Raw genomic sequence first — 15,250 nt, forward strand, 5'->3', positions numbered from 1 at the left:
TTAAGAATCAATATTTTATGACCTGTCACATATTTGAGTCATCCGTCATGTTTTATCCTTACATGTTGAAGTTATTTGACAGTTCAAAAGTAGAAGGAAGCAAAACAGAAAAGAAGTTTCTTTTGCTGGTGTCACATTTTCAGCTAAATTTAAAGGGTAATAGTCTACAGTAAGCAATTAAAACACATTGGTCTGTTATTAAGGAACCAATTCTCTTCCGTGGGGCCTGAGGGAAAAGCTTCTCATAAGATTTGCTATTTTTATATAAGACAGCACAAACTATACTTTCCCTGCTTGGGAAAAAAAATACTGCTACTTTGCAATGCACAGATGAATACTGATTTTGGTGTTTTACATAATGGGGAAGCAGCAAGATCCACCTGCAAGTCCATAGTACCCCTCCTCTGCTGAGGTCTAGCCGAGTCCTCAAATACCAGAGTCAGTGGCACCACAGACATATAGGAATGTGCCCATATGGAAAATACTGCTTGTTTGTTGTCCAGATAAAAAAGCACAGCAAAGGAAGGAGATGAGCTTATATAAAGAGGAGGAAAGGTTGAAGAGGAAATGACTGTGCAGTTACCTACAAGTTTAGAAATGTCACGACTGCTCAAGGTATTTTTTTCACGTTCCACCTTTGGATCTCATCTTGCACTTGAATGTCAGCTTTCAAAAAAAAAACCACCCTTCTATTCCTCGTAATTGCAAAGAAAACCCTTTGCCCTCAAGAAACATGAGGTAAATAAGAAATAAATCAGAGTTTTCAGCTCCTGTTTGTACGTCTCCCTGGTTTGTGAAGGTTTGTGTCTCATTAAGGCTTTCTGGAAAACAAGGACTTCATCTCATGAGCAATGACAGGAGGGCTCTCCTCTCTCATCTGGCATGGAACAAAAAAGATGTTTTCATTTTTATTTTGTTCTATAGATAGGGGAAAAGAGCTAGTTCCCAAAGTAGCCAAGACCTTGTTTATCAGAGCGTTTCCTTTCATTTTTGACATCCCCCCAGAATAACGTTTTTGATGTGATTAAAGAAAAGCACCCGAGAAAGCTTCATTCTCAACAAATTGGTATTTTGCACTGAAAATCCCTTTAATATAACGTTCCTGTGGGCAACACCAGGAAAGCCTGGGAGACTGAAAATCTGAATAATTGCATTTTTTTTCTGTCTCCCAAGCAATCAATAATGTGATAATTTGCTAGTGGTGGGTTTTGAGAGACACTTCAGAGAAGGAGGAGGGATACAAGGTGCTGCAGGGGTCATAGGGCCAAACACCAAGCCCGTCTCCAGGGCTGGGTGACCCGTCACTTTGGGAAACACCTTGAGACAACCACACTCAGCTGACTGCAACCATGGTTGAAGCTCAGGAGACCCACACAGCCTTTGTTCTTCTCTGGGGCCAGGGTGATCTTAGAGGACGTAAGAAAAGGATTCCAAACGAGGAGAAGTTTCAGTGTCTGAAGCGATGAAATATTTAATCCCTGCCCTCTCTGGGATATTCATCATCGCAGATCATCACATTCATTTACTCACCCGCTGCTCGCAGACGGCAGCAGCTGACAAGGACGATGACAGCTGACATGTATTAACCCAGCCGCACAACGCTAGCCGTCACTCCAGAGCAGAAATCCATCATTAGGATTTAAGCACCAGTGAGGTGTCCTGGTGGAGACCAGATTCCTGATGCAGGAAGCACCTGCACTGGGAAGTTGGCACAGAATAATCTCGGCAGTGCCAAAGGACAGGTCCCCGAGCAGCAGAGGTCCCTGGTACCACCACTGCTCACCTGGCCCACAGCACTCAGCACAGAGCCATACCCAGATGGGGGAAAATGAGAGGGAATGTTGGACCAAAAAAAACATTTATTCGGGGCAGAAAGCCTTCACAAATTCTTTATGGGAGCTACACAGCAGGATAATACAGTAGCACCTGTACTGAGGACTCAACACCATTTCACAGCTCCTTGGGACCTGCAGCTGAGGATGCAACAGCACAGGCCAGACTCATTTTTTCTTTGCCCTAAATCCCCCCCTCTTTTACTGATTACTTTCATTTCTGAGCAAATCTATCGTTTCTGAGTGTCATCTTTATCTAATGGGTTGTGCTGAACTATTATTATCTTTGAGGAAGGGTGACTGATCAATGAGCTTTAAGGAATCCAAACTAGGTGTTGGTTTGAGGTTGTGGGGTGTGTTTTTTCCACTCCACATTACTTTTTCCAGTTAGGCTGGTGGCTTTTTGAGACCTCCCCGCTGTCTTTTGATATTACAATGGCAACCACATCCTTATTTAGAAAGGTAAGTGACATTTGAAAATTATCTTACAGTCCTTGGTGGGAAAGACCAAAATCATGGAAAATTGTCCAGGTGCATGTGGGAATCAGGCATAGGGAGGAAGAGGGAAAGAAGCCACCAAGATTTCCCTAGAGCCAAGCCTATGCTGTATGAGGTATAACCTCAGAGGAGGGAATAAGGTGAGTTATTTACACCACCACGTGTGTGTGGGATGCCCCGTCTGAGGGTTAGAGAAGCCTCCATGGGAGAGCAGAAGCTCGTAGGTAGAGCCGCCCTTTACCAGCTGCGAGGTGCACCACAGTTCCCTCCAACAACCAGCTCCCAGGGGAAGGAGAAAGGCAGCTCTAGGAATGATGCTCTTTCCATAGCCACCTCCACTCCACGTCTCGCTAAGCCTCACGTGCCTAAAACTGCAGAGCTTGCTGGATGTGCTGAGTTGTCACCTCCCTGCTTCTGAGCCAAAGGAGAAGGAGCACAGCCTGTGCGCTGCCACAGCTGTGATTCAGGGTCACTGCAAAGCAGGCTGCCCTCCTGCACGCTCTTCGGCTGTGAGTCCTCCTCTCCTTTCTCTGTGAAGGATTTCTGGCTCTGCACTGCTGCACACTGCCCTCCCTCTGTGCTGAAAGCGCTTTGGGGAGGGAATCTCCTCTTTTTCTTTTGCAAGAATACACTTAACACTCCTAAAGCAACTCAGAAAAAAAGTGTTTAAGGGAGTAATATAAAATAATAGCAGTCATAAACCCTGATATATTGTCCAAAGCCTGTGCACATCAGTTCTGCAGCAATCCTGCAGGGCAGTGCGAAAGGGAAGATGACTGAAGGGATGCTGTCATGAGCTCCCTCGGGACCATGAGAGGTCCACATGCTCCTTGCTGCCTGCCAAACAGCTCTCCGTGACGGATGGTGGTCACCAAAAGCCTCTCCCTCTCTTTAGACTGTGGTGTTGGCCATCTCCTAAACCCAGCTAAATTTCACTGAACCCCATGGGGAGTCCTTTAGGGTATTTTCTAGTAAGGAGGAGTTTTACGTGTAATTTCATAGCTTTGGAAATTATGATTGGTTTTATGCGTGGCACCAGATATTTCCAATTTACCCAGAGAGTATATAGATAGCTAATTAACATCTCCATGCTCAGGTAAGCCATTAGCTAATCATTAAGCTGCAGTTTTGAAGCCTCAGACTAAAGCTTCCCCAGATCGTTATCGTTCTGTTCCCACAAGCACGTAACTTGGCAACTGCGTCTCGCAGAGGCTAGAAGGGGATCGATGCTGGCAGCTCATTAGCGGGTTTGGATGGAGAGCCCAGGTTTCTGCAGCCTTGGGTCAGTGAGCCCCAGCCCTGAGGTGCTCAGGAGGAAGCCCTGGGGCTGTGGAACCCTTCTCCTTCACCTCCAGCCCAGCACCCACCCATGGTCATCTGTGCTTTTCCCCCCACATTGCGACATTTCAGTGTTTATTTTCTCCACTGCAATAGGCAGGAGTTTTCTTGGGCAAGCTTTGGGGAAGGCTGTGAGTAGTGATGACTCCTCATGGGAATGCAGTCCCTTGATGGTCAGGCCTCGCTTATTTGTTTCATGTAAATCTTGACTGCAGTCAGAGGCTCTCCCAGCACCAGGCAGAAGCAGATGAACTCTTAATGCTTCAAAATGAATAAGCATTCGCCAAAACATTCATCCTCACTGAAACATCCATCCCAGCAGTTGATAAGCATCAGGAGACGAAACAAAGAGAGCTGGTGTTAGGGCAGGGACGGCCCCTGATAACACAGCCACCGTGTTCCCTTCCTGCCCGTGCTGGCCAGGGGCTGCAGCACAAATCCTGCCCAGATTGGGTCGGGTTTGCATAGTCCTCCCAGGCCACGCAGTTTGGACGCTAGCCAAATAAGAGGGAGATGAATTTGACACAAAGAAAAGACAGTTTAAAAGCTTTTATTGTTCTGCAGCATTTAAGATTTGCTAGCACTGATATTTTTACTATGTTTTCTGAGATACTGAAACCAAATTTCTTCGAGTTGTTTTAATGAAGTACAGCATTTGAAAATCAGCGAATCATTTCAGGAAGTTTGATTCACGGAAAATTTCCTTTTAGCATGGAAGAATGGCCAGAAAATTGTCATGGCCCTGCTTCTTTCTGCTGGGAGGAAAAACTCATTACATGGATCAGGAAATTGTCTGGAGAAATCCAATCTCTTGAAAAAAAAGAGCCAACCTCCGTTTCTTTCACCACAGCAAAATGAGCCACATCGTAGTGGTTTCCTTGTTCAGAGATCCTGGCTGGCAGCTTCATGGCTCTTCTCCAGCATCCTGGCTCTCTCCCTGGGCCGAACTCCTCTCCCCCGCCGCACACACGGGCAGGCTCAAACCAACACAGAGCCTGAGCAACGCATGGGAGCTGGTGACTGGCTCTCCCCCAGCTCAGCCTTGCTGACAGTCCTTGGCACCCCAGGATAGTTTTTGGCTTCTTTCTGACTACTTAGCCAAAAGTAGAAAAGTAGTGCTTTGCATCAATGTCAGCAAGATTTGTTTTCCCAGACCAAAGGTACGCCGATGTCAGCTTCTAACATCATGCAGAACAGCACCAGAAAGCTCCTGGAGGATACAAAGCTAGTAACACTAGATATAAAACTGTTATTATTAACAAAATGAAGAAAACATAAAAATATAAGCTGACAATCCAAACATTTTCTGGCCTTTCTGCTCAGGACTCTGTCTGGGTGCCTACACCGACACGGCCTTGTCCTCAGCAGGGCTGTCAGGAAACAAGTAGAGATCAAAGTTCCTAATAGTTTTTAAATAAAGATGATGCAGAGCTTTCTGAGCAGTCTGATCACGCAGCCTGAAGGCTCATGAAACAAACAAAAATACCTACAGATCCTCTGGGTTCCAAGAAAGAAATTAAAAAGCAATGCCAGCAAATGTGTGGAATATGAAGGAAGTAAAACATTTCCTCATTCAACAGCTAAGGAACAGGAAGGGTTTGGGAATCACAGTTCGGGGACTACTGTTCAGTGACAGCAATTTATTTGACCATCTGGGTAAAGAAAGACTTCAGCAAAGCACACGGAGGAAATAAAAATAGATGAACAACAAGGAACTGATTCTGCTTGACTTGAGCCTACAACTCCGCGGAGCAGGAAGCTACTTCACGTAAAAGACGTTATTGATGAAGGCATTTCAGCCTCTCTCCAGTCCTTCTAACAACATACTAGATCCCCCATGCCAGCAAACCTGTCTTGAGACGTGACTGCCATCCCAAACGCCCCAGAAACACCAGCAAGTACAAAAGACAAATTGATGAGCCTTCTGGAAGGGAACCACCGCAGGAAGGAGCAGCTCTCTGATGCCTCCTGAATTTCTGTTCCGCAGTAAAAGAAAGCTCTTTTGGAGAAAGAATGGGAGGCTTTTTGCTCTGTTTATTCACTGTGATGAAAAATCTTCTTTTTCTCGATAGGCACAGAGCAAATATTGAAATGGAAGAAAATGCTCCCCGCTGATCCGCTGGATCTGGTCACTACATGGCAGTGTCTCGGTGCCCTCCTCAAGCAGAGGCACAGCCTCCTCCCTTGTTCAGCACGCTCTGTGTGGCACAGGAGCAGTTGTGGTGGCTCAGAAGGTCCCGTGGTGCTGGCACCAAGCCGTCCAGCTGAGGAACCCAAGAGCTGCTGGTAGCAAGGCAGTGGAGCTGTCGCCCAAGGCAGCCCCGCTCCCATCAGCACAGGCTGTTGCTGACAGATGACAGGATGACAGCTATGACTTTACCCTACCCGTGGATAGGTCTCTCTTCCCTCTGCTTGTCACTCTCCTCCTGCCTTTCTCACCAATGCACACGCATATGCTATATTCTTGGAGCCACATTCAAACCAGAAGGCCACCCAAGCCATGCACTAGGCAGGGTGGCAGGGGGAGCTTGAAGCCAGCCCAGATTCGGGGTTTCAGAGCCTGTCACTGCCATCTGGTTATATTTAGGTGCATTTGAAGGAGGATCCTGTTGAAGGAAAATTGTCAGGCTGTGATGAGGTGCCTTCTTGAAGCTGCTCTAGCCCCAGTTCTCAACATTTGTAGTCACAATGCACCTGCCCCTGGTGTAAGATCTCGCTGACAAGAGCAGCTGAGCTGGCTGTGATACGCAGCTTGGCTCACGCTTCCCAGCAGGTTGGCTGGCTCCTTGCATCCCTGCACCAGGCACACCAGCCTGTATGCTGTGGATCTCATCTTCCTGGGTGTTCAGCCCTCCTCGGATGGAGCTGAAGCTTCAGACTCACCTCCTGTAAAGCCATTCACCCCTCCATAAAGGCAGTTGGGGCGTGCAGTTGCTTGATAAGTAACAGGACTAAAATTACCAGCCCTCAAGCTGTGCTCAACAAGCTCTCTGTCAACCTGCTACAAGCAACTAATCCACAACAGCCTAATATTTTGATATTTCAGGCTGAAGATCATCTCTCTGTGTGGGCAGTAGCTTCTCTCTTTATGTTCCTATTCATGCTGTTAATCGCTCTGTGCAGGACAATTATAAATCCCATTGTCCAGGATTCACACATCTCACTCTGTCCATCTCAGACTCGGGTCTCCAGTGTCCTTCAGTGTCTACAGTCCTGCAGGAGCCAACGGGTGCTCACTTGTACTAGGAACCATCCCTGGATGAAATGAGTCTCCTGTCCCTGCCCAGAGCCTCATACTCGATGCCTGACTCCTGGAGAGCTGATGTTATGTGCGATGCATCTCCAAGCTCGTCTTCTATCTCCTCTCTACTCCCAAAAAAGCTCCACACCTTCCTCAAAGTTTTCATCTGGAGAAGAAAATGCACTTGAAGAAACCAAGAAAACAAAGAGGGAAACTGTCATGTTGCACCCTGGCTCCAGACCTAATTTCCCAATATATCTCTCCTTTCATACGCTGGCACAAGGTCATCAGACTTAATTGCTTGATCCTTTTATTTTTTTAATTAATTTGTTTTAATAACTACAATTTTCTCTGGAGACCTTTTCTTATTGTCATAACAGCTTCAAAACACACTCTGCCTGGAGAAATAAAAGAAAACAACTCAGAAAATAATGTATCCCTGTTGTGCCACTCTTCTCCCCCCCCATAGCACACTGGCTGCAACCAGCCTCTCTGAACTGACAGACTTTTCCTCCTGCCCTGTGTCAGCCTTTACATACAGCAACAAGAAAAGGAAAAGAAAAAAAAAATGTAAGAAGAGATTGGATTTTAAAACTACAAGAAGTGGCCAGGGTCTGGCAGGGAAGGGCAGGATGTGACCAGCAGGGCAGTCAGTCGGAGCACCGAGGGCGCAAGGAGGGCGGCCTGAGGTCTGCAGTTTGCCTGCAATGCTCTGGGTTTATTCTTGTGACTGACAGTACATGAGTTGTTTATGCCTGTAAGTAGTACACGGATACCAGTAGGTTGGCAAAATTGTTCTGTCTGGATCCTTCAGCCATTTTTCTGTCTCTTGTCGGAAAAGAGTGTCTACTAAGATGGTATTCTTGTGGTCAGTGGTTAATTCCAACCATTAGCTTCCTTGTGACCCTGAAATAGTCCTCTCAGATACTAGAAATGCCCGTGTGCAGCCATGAACTGAGCCTTCTGTGTGCAAAACAGCTTGGGCATCCTTTCACTGGATGTTTAGAAAATTCTTGAGTGCTCCCACCATTTTGTACAGCCCTGGAAACAAGCATTTCCTACAGCCTGTGTCCCTGGAGTTCAGCTGCTGCCACTAACAAGATGCACAAGATACCATCCAGCAGGTCAAATAGGCTCTATCATCCCTCTCAGATCTGGTTTCACGGGGTTTGCATGCTGAATAGGTTAAAAAAAAACTTGATATTATTTATGCTATTTGGTTCTATTTTATTGCCAGGAAGTGCTTCAGCAGAAGAGCCAGCTCACATGCCCTTCTGTCCAGATGAGCTTCTCTTAAGCTGCATGGACAAAAACATCCCACTTTCAATCCCAAAGTTTTGTAAAACTTTTAGCAACTCCTCGAGGTTTGCTGTGTGCTCTCACAGTCTCATTACCCCTGTGCTCCCAGGCACTGTGAGGGGCTGCAGAGCCGCAGCTGCCAGCTTCTGCCTGCTGGCTTGCCAAGGTGAGGAGGAAACATGCTCAGGTAGCTCCGGTGTGGACAGCTCATTTATCACATTTTGTTCGAAGATGCTGAATGGTAAAACACCAGGAAGGGAGCTGCTAGCAAAATAGATCAGGAATTTGTGTCTGTTCTTCCTTCCGTTTCAACAGGGGAGACTCGATCCTTCCTTTCTCTGTCTACATTGCAGTGCAGCAGTAGGCACGGCTCGCTCATCTCTTGACCACACAGCTACTTCCAGGACTGTCTATGGGAAGCATCTCCAAAAACACATGCTAGGGTTTCAGCTTTGATCACCAGGACTCTTATGTGTTAAGAGAGGACCTGAGATGCTGCCTGCCTGTTTACTGAGAGCATGATATTTGTCCCAGGGTGGCTGTCAGGGCATTGTGCCAGGGGAGGTTCAGGCTGGAAATGAGGAGACATTTCTTCTCAGAAAGAGCAGTCAGGCACTGGGACGGGTTGCCCAGGGAGGTGGTGGAGTCACCGTCCCTGGGGGTGTTCAAGGAGAGGTTGGACGTGGTGCTTAGGGACAGGGTTTAGTGGGTGACATTGGTGGTAGGGGGGTGGTCGGACCAGGTGATCTTGGAGGGATTTTCCAACCTTAATGATTCTGTGATTCTGTGAATACATAACAACACCCAAAAAGGCCAGGGCAAAGGATGCATCAGGCAGGAAAAGGCACCCGCAGCAGGTAAGCAAAGGAGAACACTCATTTAAAGAACCCCCTATTCCTCTCTCATCACAAGGAAAACAAAATCTTTCTCTCAGGCAACCCAAATAGTTTTTGTTACGTGCTTTAAAGGGAATATCTTCAAAGAAAGGAGAGGAGGCAGAACACCATCTGCCCCCTGCTGCTGGGCATCTGCCTGCCTGTCATGCCTTTTAATTATACACATCTGGCTGTTGCCCAGGACCTGACTGCACATTGCTGTTTGAATTTTGGAGTGCAGTAGCTACAAGTGGAGTTTTAACATGCTTAGCATTGCACCAACCGTGATGTGAACAACAAAACCACCTACCTGTGGTTACAAGGAGCTGACCCAGATCACAAGCAGAAAGGCAGGAACTCGAAGCACCTCATTAAAACCCCTTTTCGTTGGCCTACTGCCTGGGCAGCTGTTTCATCCAGGGTGCCTCAGCATATTTATTTTCAGCTGCAGACCTTCAACAGCAATGTTTCTCTCCTCCTTCATTTCCTGCCACGCACCAAACACGGTGCCAGTCTTCCAGAGCTATAATGCTGCTCCCTAGGTTAGAGGAATACAGGGGAGATGCTGGGAGCCGAACTCTGGTGCTTCATCACCCATGGGCTCCTGACAGCTGGTGTGATTTTGGAACAGCACTGGTTTTGGTGTGACCATGAATGCCAGTTGCTCTTTAGCTCAGGCAACCGCAGCAATTGTGTGTGTTTGGAGCCAGCAATATAAGATTAGCTCTTGGAAGGGTGTTATTTTCTAGACTACCAGTCAAACAATCAGCAAAGAAGATTGTACAAATATGTCTGGTGACAATTAGTGGGATAAAGTGTTAAGTCTGTTGGAGAGAAAATACATTCAGACCTGGAAGTTGTGCCTTTCTCTGTGTATTTGCTATCCATCTAACTGCCTTTACAGTAACAGCATGTAGGGGACTACCTGAAACTCAGCAGGTGTTTTATACCTTGGCAGGAAACAACTTTGAAATCTTAGTATGTGTTTTTATCTTCAAAACAAAGACATATTGGTGGCCTCTCTGAAAATGTACATAAACATTAAAATGCTGTAAATCTTTCACAAGGTGACTGCACCCCAGCCATCAACAGAAGTGACTTCCCTAATTGAATGGCTCAAACACGAATAAAAAATGCATTGTCAGGTTGTCAGCCTCACAGGCAGCCTTCCAAGACTTTAAATAGAGAATTTAACAGCATAGTACCTAGGTGGTTTGGGCATTACGGCTTTCACAAAGACTGCTTCCATTAACTGATTTCTAGGCAACAGCGCTAGAAAAGGCTTGTGAGTAGCTCTAAAAAAAAGAAACTTCAAGAAGTCAAGAGCCTATGATGTGATACAAACCAGACTGAGGGAAGCTGGATGTGAATGACTTATTTCTGCCTTATCAGCGAGGCACCTCTGGTATTTATTAACCTTCATTTCCATGTCTATAACACCTGTGCACAAAATTGGTCAAAAGAACTAATAAAGGTTTGAGCAACCCCAGTACTGTTACAACTCAAACACTGCTGGAAATCCAATGAGCACTCTTAAGGATTTGAATAACACAGGCGTGCTGTTTGAAAGTCTCAAAAAACGATCCCTCACTCAGCAAATAAATAGGTTAGAGGTTCAGGTACTTTCTTTTTCTTATATTTAGCTGTGCTACTTGACTATATTAATAATTACCCTACTAATTACATTAATAACCATATTAGTAAAATACACTGAAATTCCCAACTTAGGCTATTTTAATACATTTTATTTATCACAAATATGTGCATTTCTCATTCATTCTTTGTCCTTCCTTTTTGCCACGTTTTAAAGGGACAAAGGAAACTCCTGGAGCTATCAATGGTGTTTTTTCTTTCAAAACTGGAAATTTTTGGTCCCATTATATATTCACTTCATAAGAATGTTTTTACCACAGTGAACACTATATTGCATATTCATTTTCTGACAAAAGGAAAACAGATCCATTCATCTTCGGCAGGGCCCTCCTTAAGCTCAGCTTGTGCTTCTCGGATAATTTATTTCCTAGTTTCTAGTGTCAGCAGTATCAATTAAAAATGTTTTCTTTGTGAAATACATCTGGACTACAGATAATTGCTGAGCACGTGTGGGCTATAACGAGTCAGAATTTTCCTGCCAAAACCAACTTTGCTTGAAAAACATCAATTTGTTGGAAGTTGATGGGGGAAGCAGGTGCCCAGGGCCCGAAGCAGGACGCCTCTGGGTTAGCCACCATTGGATTCCCAGGTCCATGGCATCACCAAAGCCTTGCTCCGGGGCTTAATGCTCCCCGGTGTCTGTGGTAGAATTGGGAGCAGGCCAAGAAATCCAAGGAATTGGTGGGGATGGGAGAAGATGGCTGGTCTATATAACTTCAGAGAGAATAAAACATTTGTCTCTAATGTGTTTAAGAGTTTCTAGTTCTGAAACTCGTATTTCATTGCCATTTCAGAGTTAAATCCTTTCTTATTATTTTATTTTTACAAACATTGTGATTTCCCCGAGTCCTGAATCCCAGCAGTGTCCCACAGAGGCCCCTGTGTTACGATGAGGGTTGTGATGAAGGTGGTCATCCTCTCCCGCAGGCTGTGGGCTTGCAGGAGCTCTGACCACAGGAGACAACGAGGAGGCTGCCTGCAGAAGGACTGCATAGCTTGGCACAAGCCATCCGGGAGAATTTAGCTAACGGTGTATTTGCAGAGCTCATTTTGATCTGAAGAGCTCATTTTGGTGAAAGCCAAGCCCCAGAGTAGTCACATTTTTGCATTTGCTGGCACACGTACATGCACCTGCAAAACAGCACAGCTCCCGTGTTCTTGGCAGAGGTTGTTAGAGCACAACCATCCCATGCTGAGTGCCCGGACAGAAAAGATGGTGAGAGCACGCACAGGTACATGGGTGCCTGTAAACAGACCTTCTCATTACACTGCTGTTCCCATGAGCTGTCCCCTCCAGTGCCGATTTATGGGCAGTCACCTCCAGCAAGGCTGGGGGAGCCTTCCTCACCCTGCTCGCAGTGTAACTACAGCCAGCACTGGCTGTCCTGCACACACAGCTCTGTGTATGGTACAGAGAAACTGGATGGGGGAGCTTTAGTTTTTATGGCAGGCATTGGTTTGAAAACACCTCAGCCCTCACTGGGGTCTGTTCCTTTGAAATTTATCACCATACACTGTTTTATCTTGTTTACAAGTGTGGATTGTGTGCTCAGGGGAGTGAAAAATTATTGACGTGGAACAGGAACGTCAGGATTGTATCTTGATTCATGATATTCCTCCAGCGAATGTGATTCCTGCCCTGTAAGCACTGTATCTTTATTTTCATATTGTTCAAACTTTAAATGAAGCAATCTGATAATTTTGACTTCACATGTTGATTCACTGATGAAAGATGATTTTTAAGAATTCCAGATTACAAATCATTGTCATAGCTGAAGATTAAACTTGCCGTTTTCCCTGATATATGGAAATACAAATAACGAAGTGTATTTGAATATTGATCAGACACTCAGCCTGAGCCAAGTACAGTATGAACAGCTTTATGTTTGCTGGCAGTAAACCAGCTTCTCTCTTCTCTCTGTTTTGCACAGTCCTTCTAAGCCAATCCTCACTAGAATGAGCACAAAACAAACCGAATAACAGCTTTTGTACATCAACATTAAATGGGAAGAAGCTTGGGAAAGGGCCTCCGAGAGAGAAGAACGCTGACGAGAGCAAAATGCCTGATTGGTAAGCGCTACCTTCTAAACATAGATCAGCCAGACGTGGAAGTGATTTTCGGAAGAGAAATGCAATCATGGATTACACACCAGCTCATTAGAAACTGTTGCTGAATACAGCATCCAGAAGACATGCATGAAAAGTCACATTTGGGGAATAAATTAAAAGGGGTGTAGTTGTTGCTAGATAAACATATGTAATATATATGCATTGAAGAGGTTTGTAAATGTCATTTTTTTTATTCAGACGGAAAGCAAAAAGCTTTAAAACCTTTCACAGTAGAGAGGCAGTTAACTCCAGACTATTCCTATCCCAGTAGCCAAGAAGTTGATAGGACATCTCTCTTAAATTAACATTTATAAATAGACTCTCTGAATGTTTCCATCTCCTAGTGGAAAAAGCATAACTTTTAATGCTATATTTCTGCACCTCATTTACTTCAGTGTATAATACGTTGACTAAAACTGTAAAGCTTCTCAATTTTTACTGCGTATGTGTTCCAATTAATCTATGTCTGTAACAAACTTAAGACTGGAAAATTACTTCTGACCTATATTCTAGTTCTATGAAGCATATATACTATAAGATATGTCTGACTGAATATCATGATACTATAATTTCCCAAGCAACATAGAATTGTTTGCATTTAAAGCAACAAAACAAAAGCACTTGATTTCTTTTTCATAGGAAAAAGTAATTTACCCCTTAAATGTGTTAAAGCAGCTGCTGGCTGTGAGGGCATTTCTGTTCTTTTCCTTGTTCTGCCACATAACCACTAAGGGACACCTCTGGCCTCTGCTACGCCATTCGGGCTAGGTGATCGAGTGATCCCTTCTGGCCTTCAGCTCCACAGGTAACTGAAGGGAGCAGGAGCGCACGCACGCTGCCAGCAGCTCACACAGGAGCTCAGCCTGGGCTCAGCCAGCTCCCCAGCAGCTCCCCTCCTTTCCAAAGCCACTGAGCTTTGGGTGAGACACAGGGTATGGAGACAGACCTGGATGCACCAGGCACAGGGAGAAAGAGGGAGGCAGAAGCCCCCTCTCTGCTCCTCTCCAATGCACCCTGCATGGCATACATCTCCCCCTGGGACAGGACCGGGCAGATCCCAGCACTTCTCCTGCCCCCTCCTGTGCATCACAGCCAAGTCCAGCCCCAAACAAACACTGCAGTGCAAGTTTCTGCAAATTTTTTAAGCCTGTCACATCATTTTCTGGCTTTCAAGGGAAACGGCTAAAATAATCATTCATTGTTATTGCTGATCCTAAATACCATGATACACTGAGGACATGAGTAAAGCATGGGTCAAAGCTGGTTTTAACTATTCACTGCACAACACAAAGTATTCAAGGATTTGGTGCGTGAATCTCAGAAAACAAATTTCATCTTTGGTTGAAAAATTATCTTCAAGCAAACTGTCAATAAATAAATAAAGGAATTAGGCAACTCTTTTATCTAATTACCAAGGTACCACTGTGGCTCTACTTGTTTTAGAAACTGAACATTGATGTGGATGTCTGCCAAGTAAACGTATATGTGAAGCTGGGTAGCATTTAAAATAAAACTGTTTTAATCTAAATCTGTTCTTGTAACTGTGTGTAGGAGACTCCCTTGACTTCTACAGGACCAGCATTAGAGCTGGTAAAAAAAATCCCACCCAAATCAATCAGCCACCATAAGCGTATTCCCAGCACCTGCTACTGAACTGAAGTGGGCGGAAAACCAGGTAATTTACACATGGGGATGCATGAAGTCATTAAAGTCCCACTTCAAACAGGTTTTTAAATCTGTGCTTAGCCCAACCAGTGTCAGCTGGAAAACACACATCCTAAAAAGCCGGGCACCCAGGAGTTCCTGTGAATGGTGTCTCAGCAAACCTGTCTTCATTCACGGCTCCTGTTGGTTAACACACACGTTATCACCCCATGAAAAGCTTTGCTATCTGGATGTGCCATTGTATCATCAACTTCTTTTGGTCTTTAGGTTTACGTCTATCCCAAATTATTGCAGTCGTGGCACTTTAGCTGCGACAGAAATCACCAAAACAGGGTTTCTCTGTAGTATATTATTTTGTTATGGACTACTATGTTTGGCATCATGGTGACTGTGTAACGCACAAGTCCTTTCTAAACACAAACAAATGTTGCAAAAAAGTGTCATCACAAGACCTTGCAACCCTGCCAGGTCAGTGAAAATGTACCATTTGTACCTAAACAGAAGGAAAGACTTACAAGGACGTATATCACTAAGTGTTGATTCAGTATGAATAGTATGTTTTACCTTTTAAAATGTTACTACTTTCTCATTCCACTCCATTGTAACTTGTCAACTGTAATTTTTTTTTAAGTCAACAAAGACTGTAAAGAAAACTGTTGAAATACCTGATTTTCTGTAAAAAGTAATAACAATAATTTTTGTTACTTTAAAGTATGCTTGGTATTAAAGTACCTAATAAA

The 15,250-nt window shown here is 44.8% G+C and overlaps 2 protein-coding genes across 12 annotated transcripts in view; one reads left to right on the top strand and one right to left on the bottom strand.

Moving 5' to 3' along the window:
- Positions 1–15,202, top strand: part of LHFPL3 (LHFPL tetraspan subfamily member 3) — a 263,261-nt gene extending 248,059 nt beyond the window's left edge. The window contains exon 4 of one of the 3 annotated variants that reach the window (XM_048068469.2): positions 12,668–15,202. Coding sequence is in view for 1 of the 3 variants with exons in the window: in XM_048068467.2 (XP_047924424.1) it covers positions 12,668–12,696 (29 nt within the window). In the remaining 2 variants the exon portion in view is untranslated. The remainder of the gene's footprint in view (positions 1–12,667) is intronic. The other 2 variants (XM_048068468.2, XM_048068467.2) reach the window with 2 other exon arrangements.
- Positions 1–15,250, bottom strand: part of LOC125183312 (protein ALEX-like) — a 150,112-nt gene that overhangs the window by 80,475 nt on the left and 54,387 nt on the right. For 3 of the 9 annotated variants that reach the window (XR_010827809.1, XR_010827779.1, XR_010827761.1), the window contains one exon: positions 3,009–7,075. The exons of 5 other annotated variants lie outside the window; for them this stretch is intronic. The gene's annotated coding sequence lies outside the window, so the exon portion shown is untranslated. Of the gene's footprint in view, positions 1–3,008; positions 7,093–15,250 lie in introns of those variants that run through there. One more of the 9 variants, XR_010827767.1, reaches the window with a different exon arrangement.

This window comes from Anser cygnoides, chromosome 1 (assembly GCF_040182565.1).
Source record: "Anser cygnoides isolate HZ-2024a breed goose chromosome 1, Taihu_goose_T2T_genome, whole genome shotgun sequence".
Classification (NCBI taxonomy): Eukaryota; Metazoa; Chordata; class Aves; order Anseriformes; family Anatidae; genus Anser; species Anser cygnoides.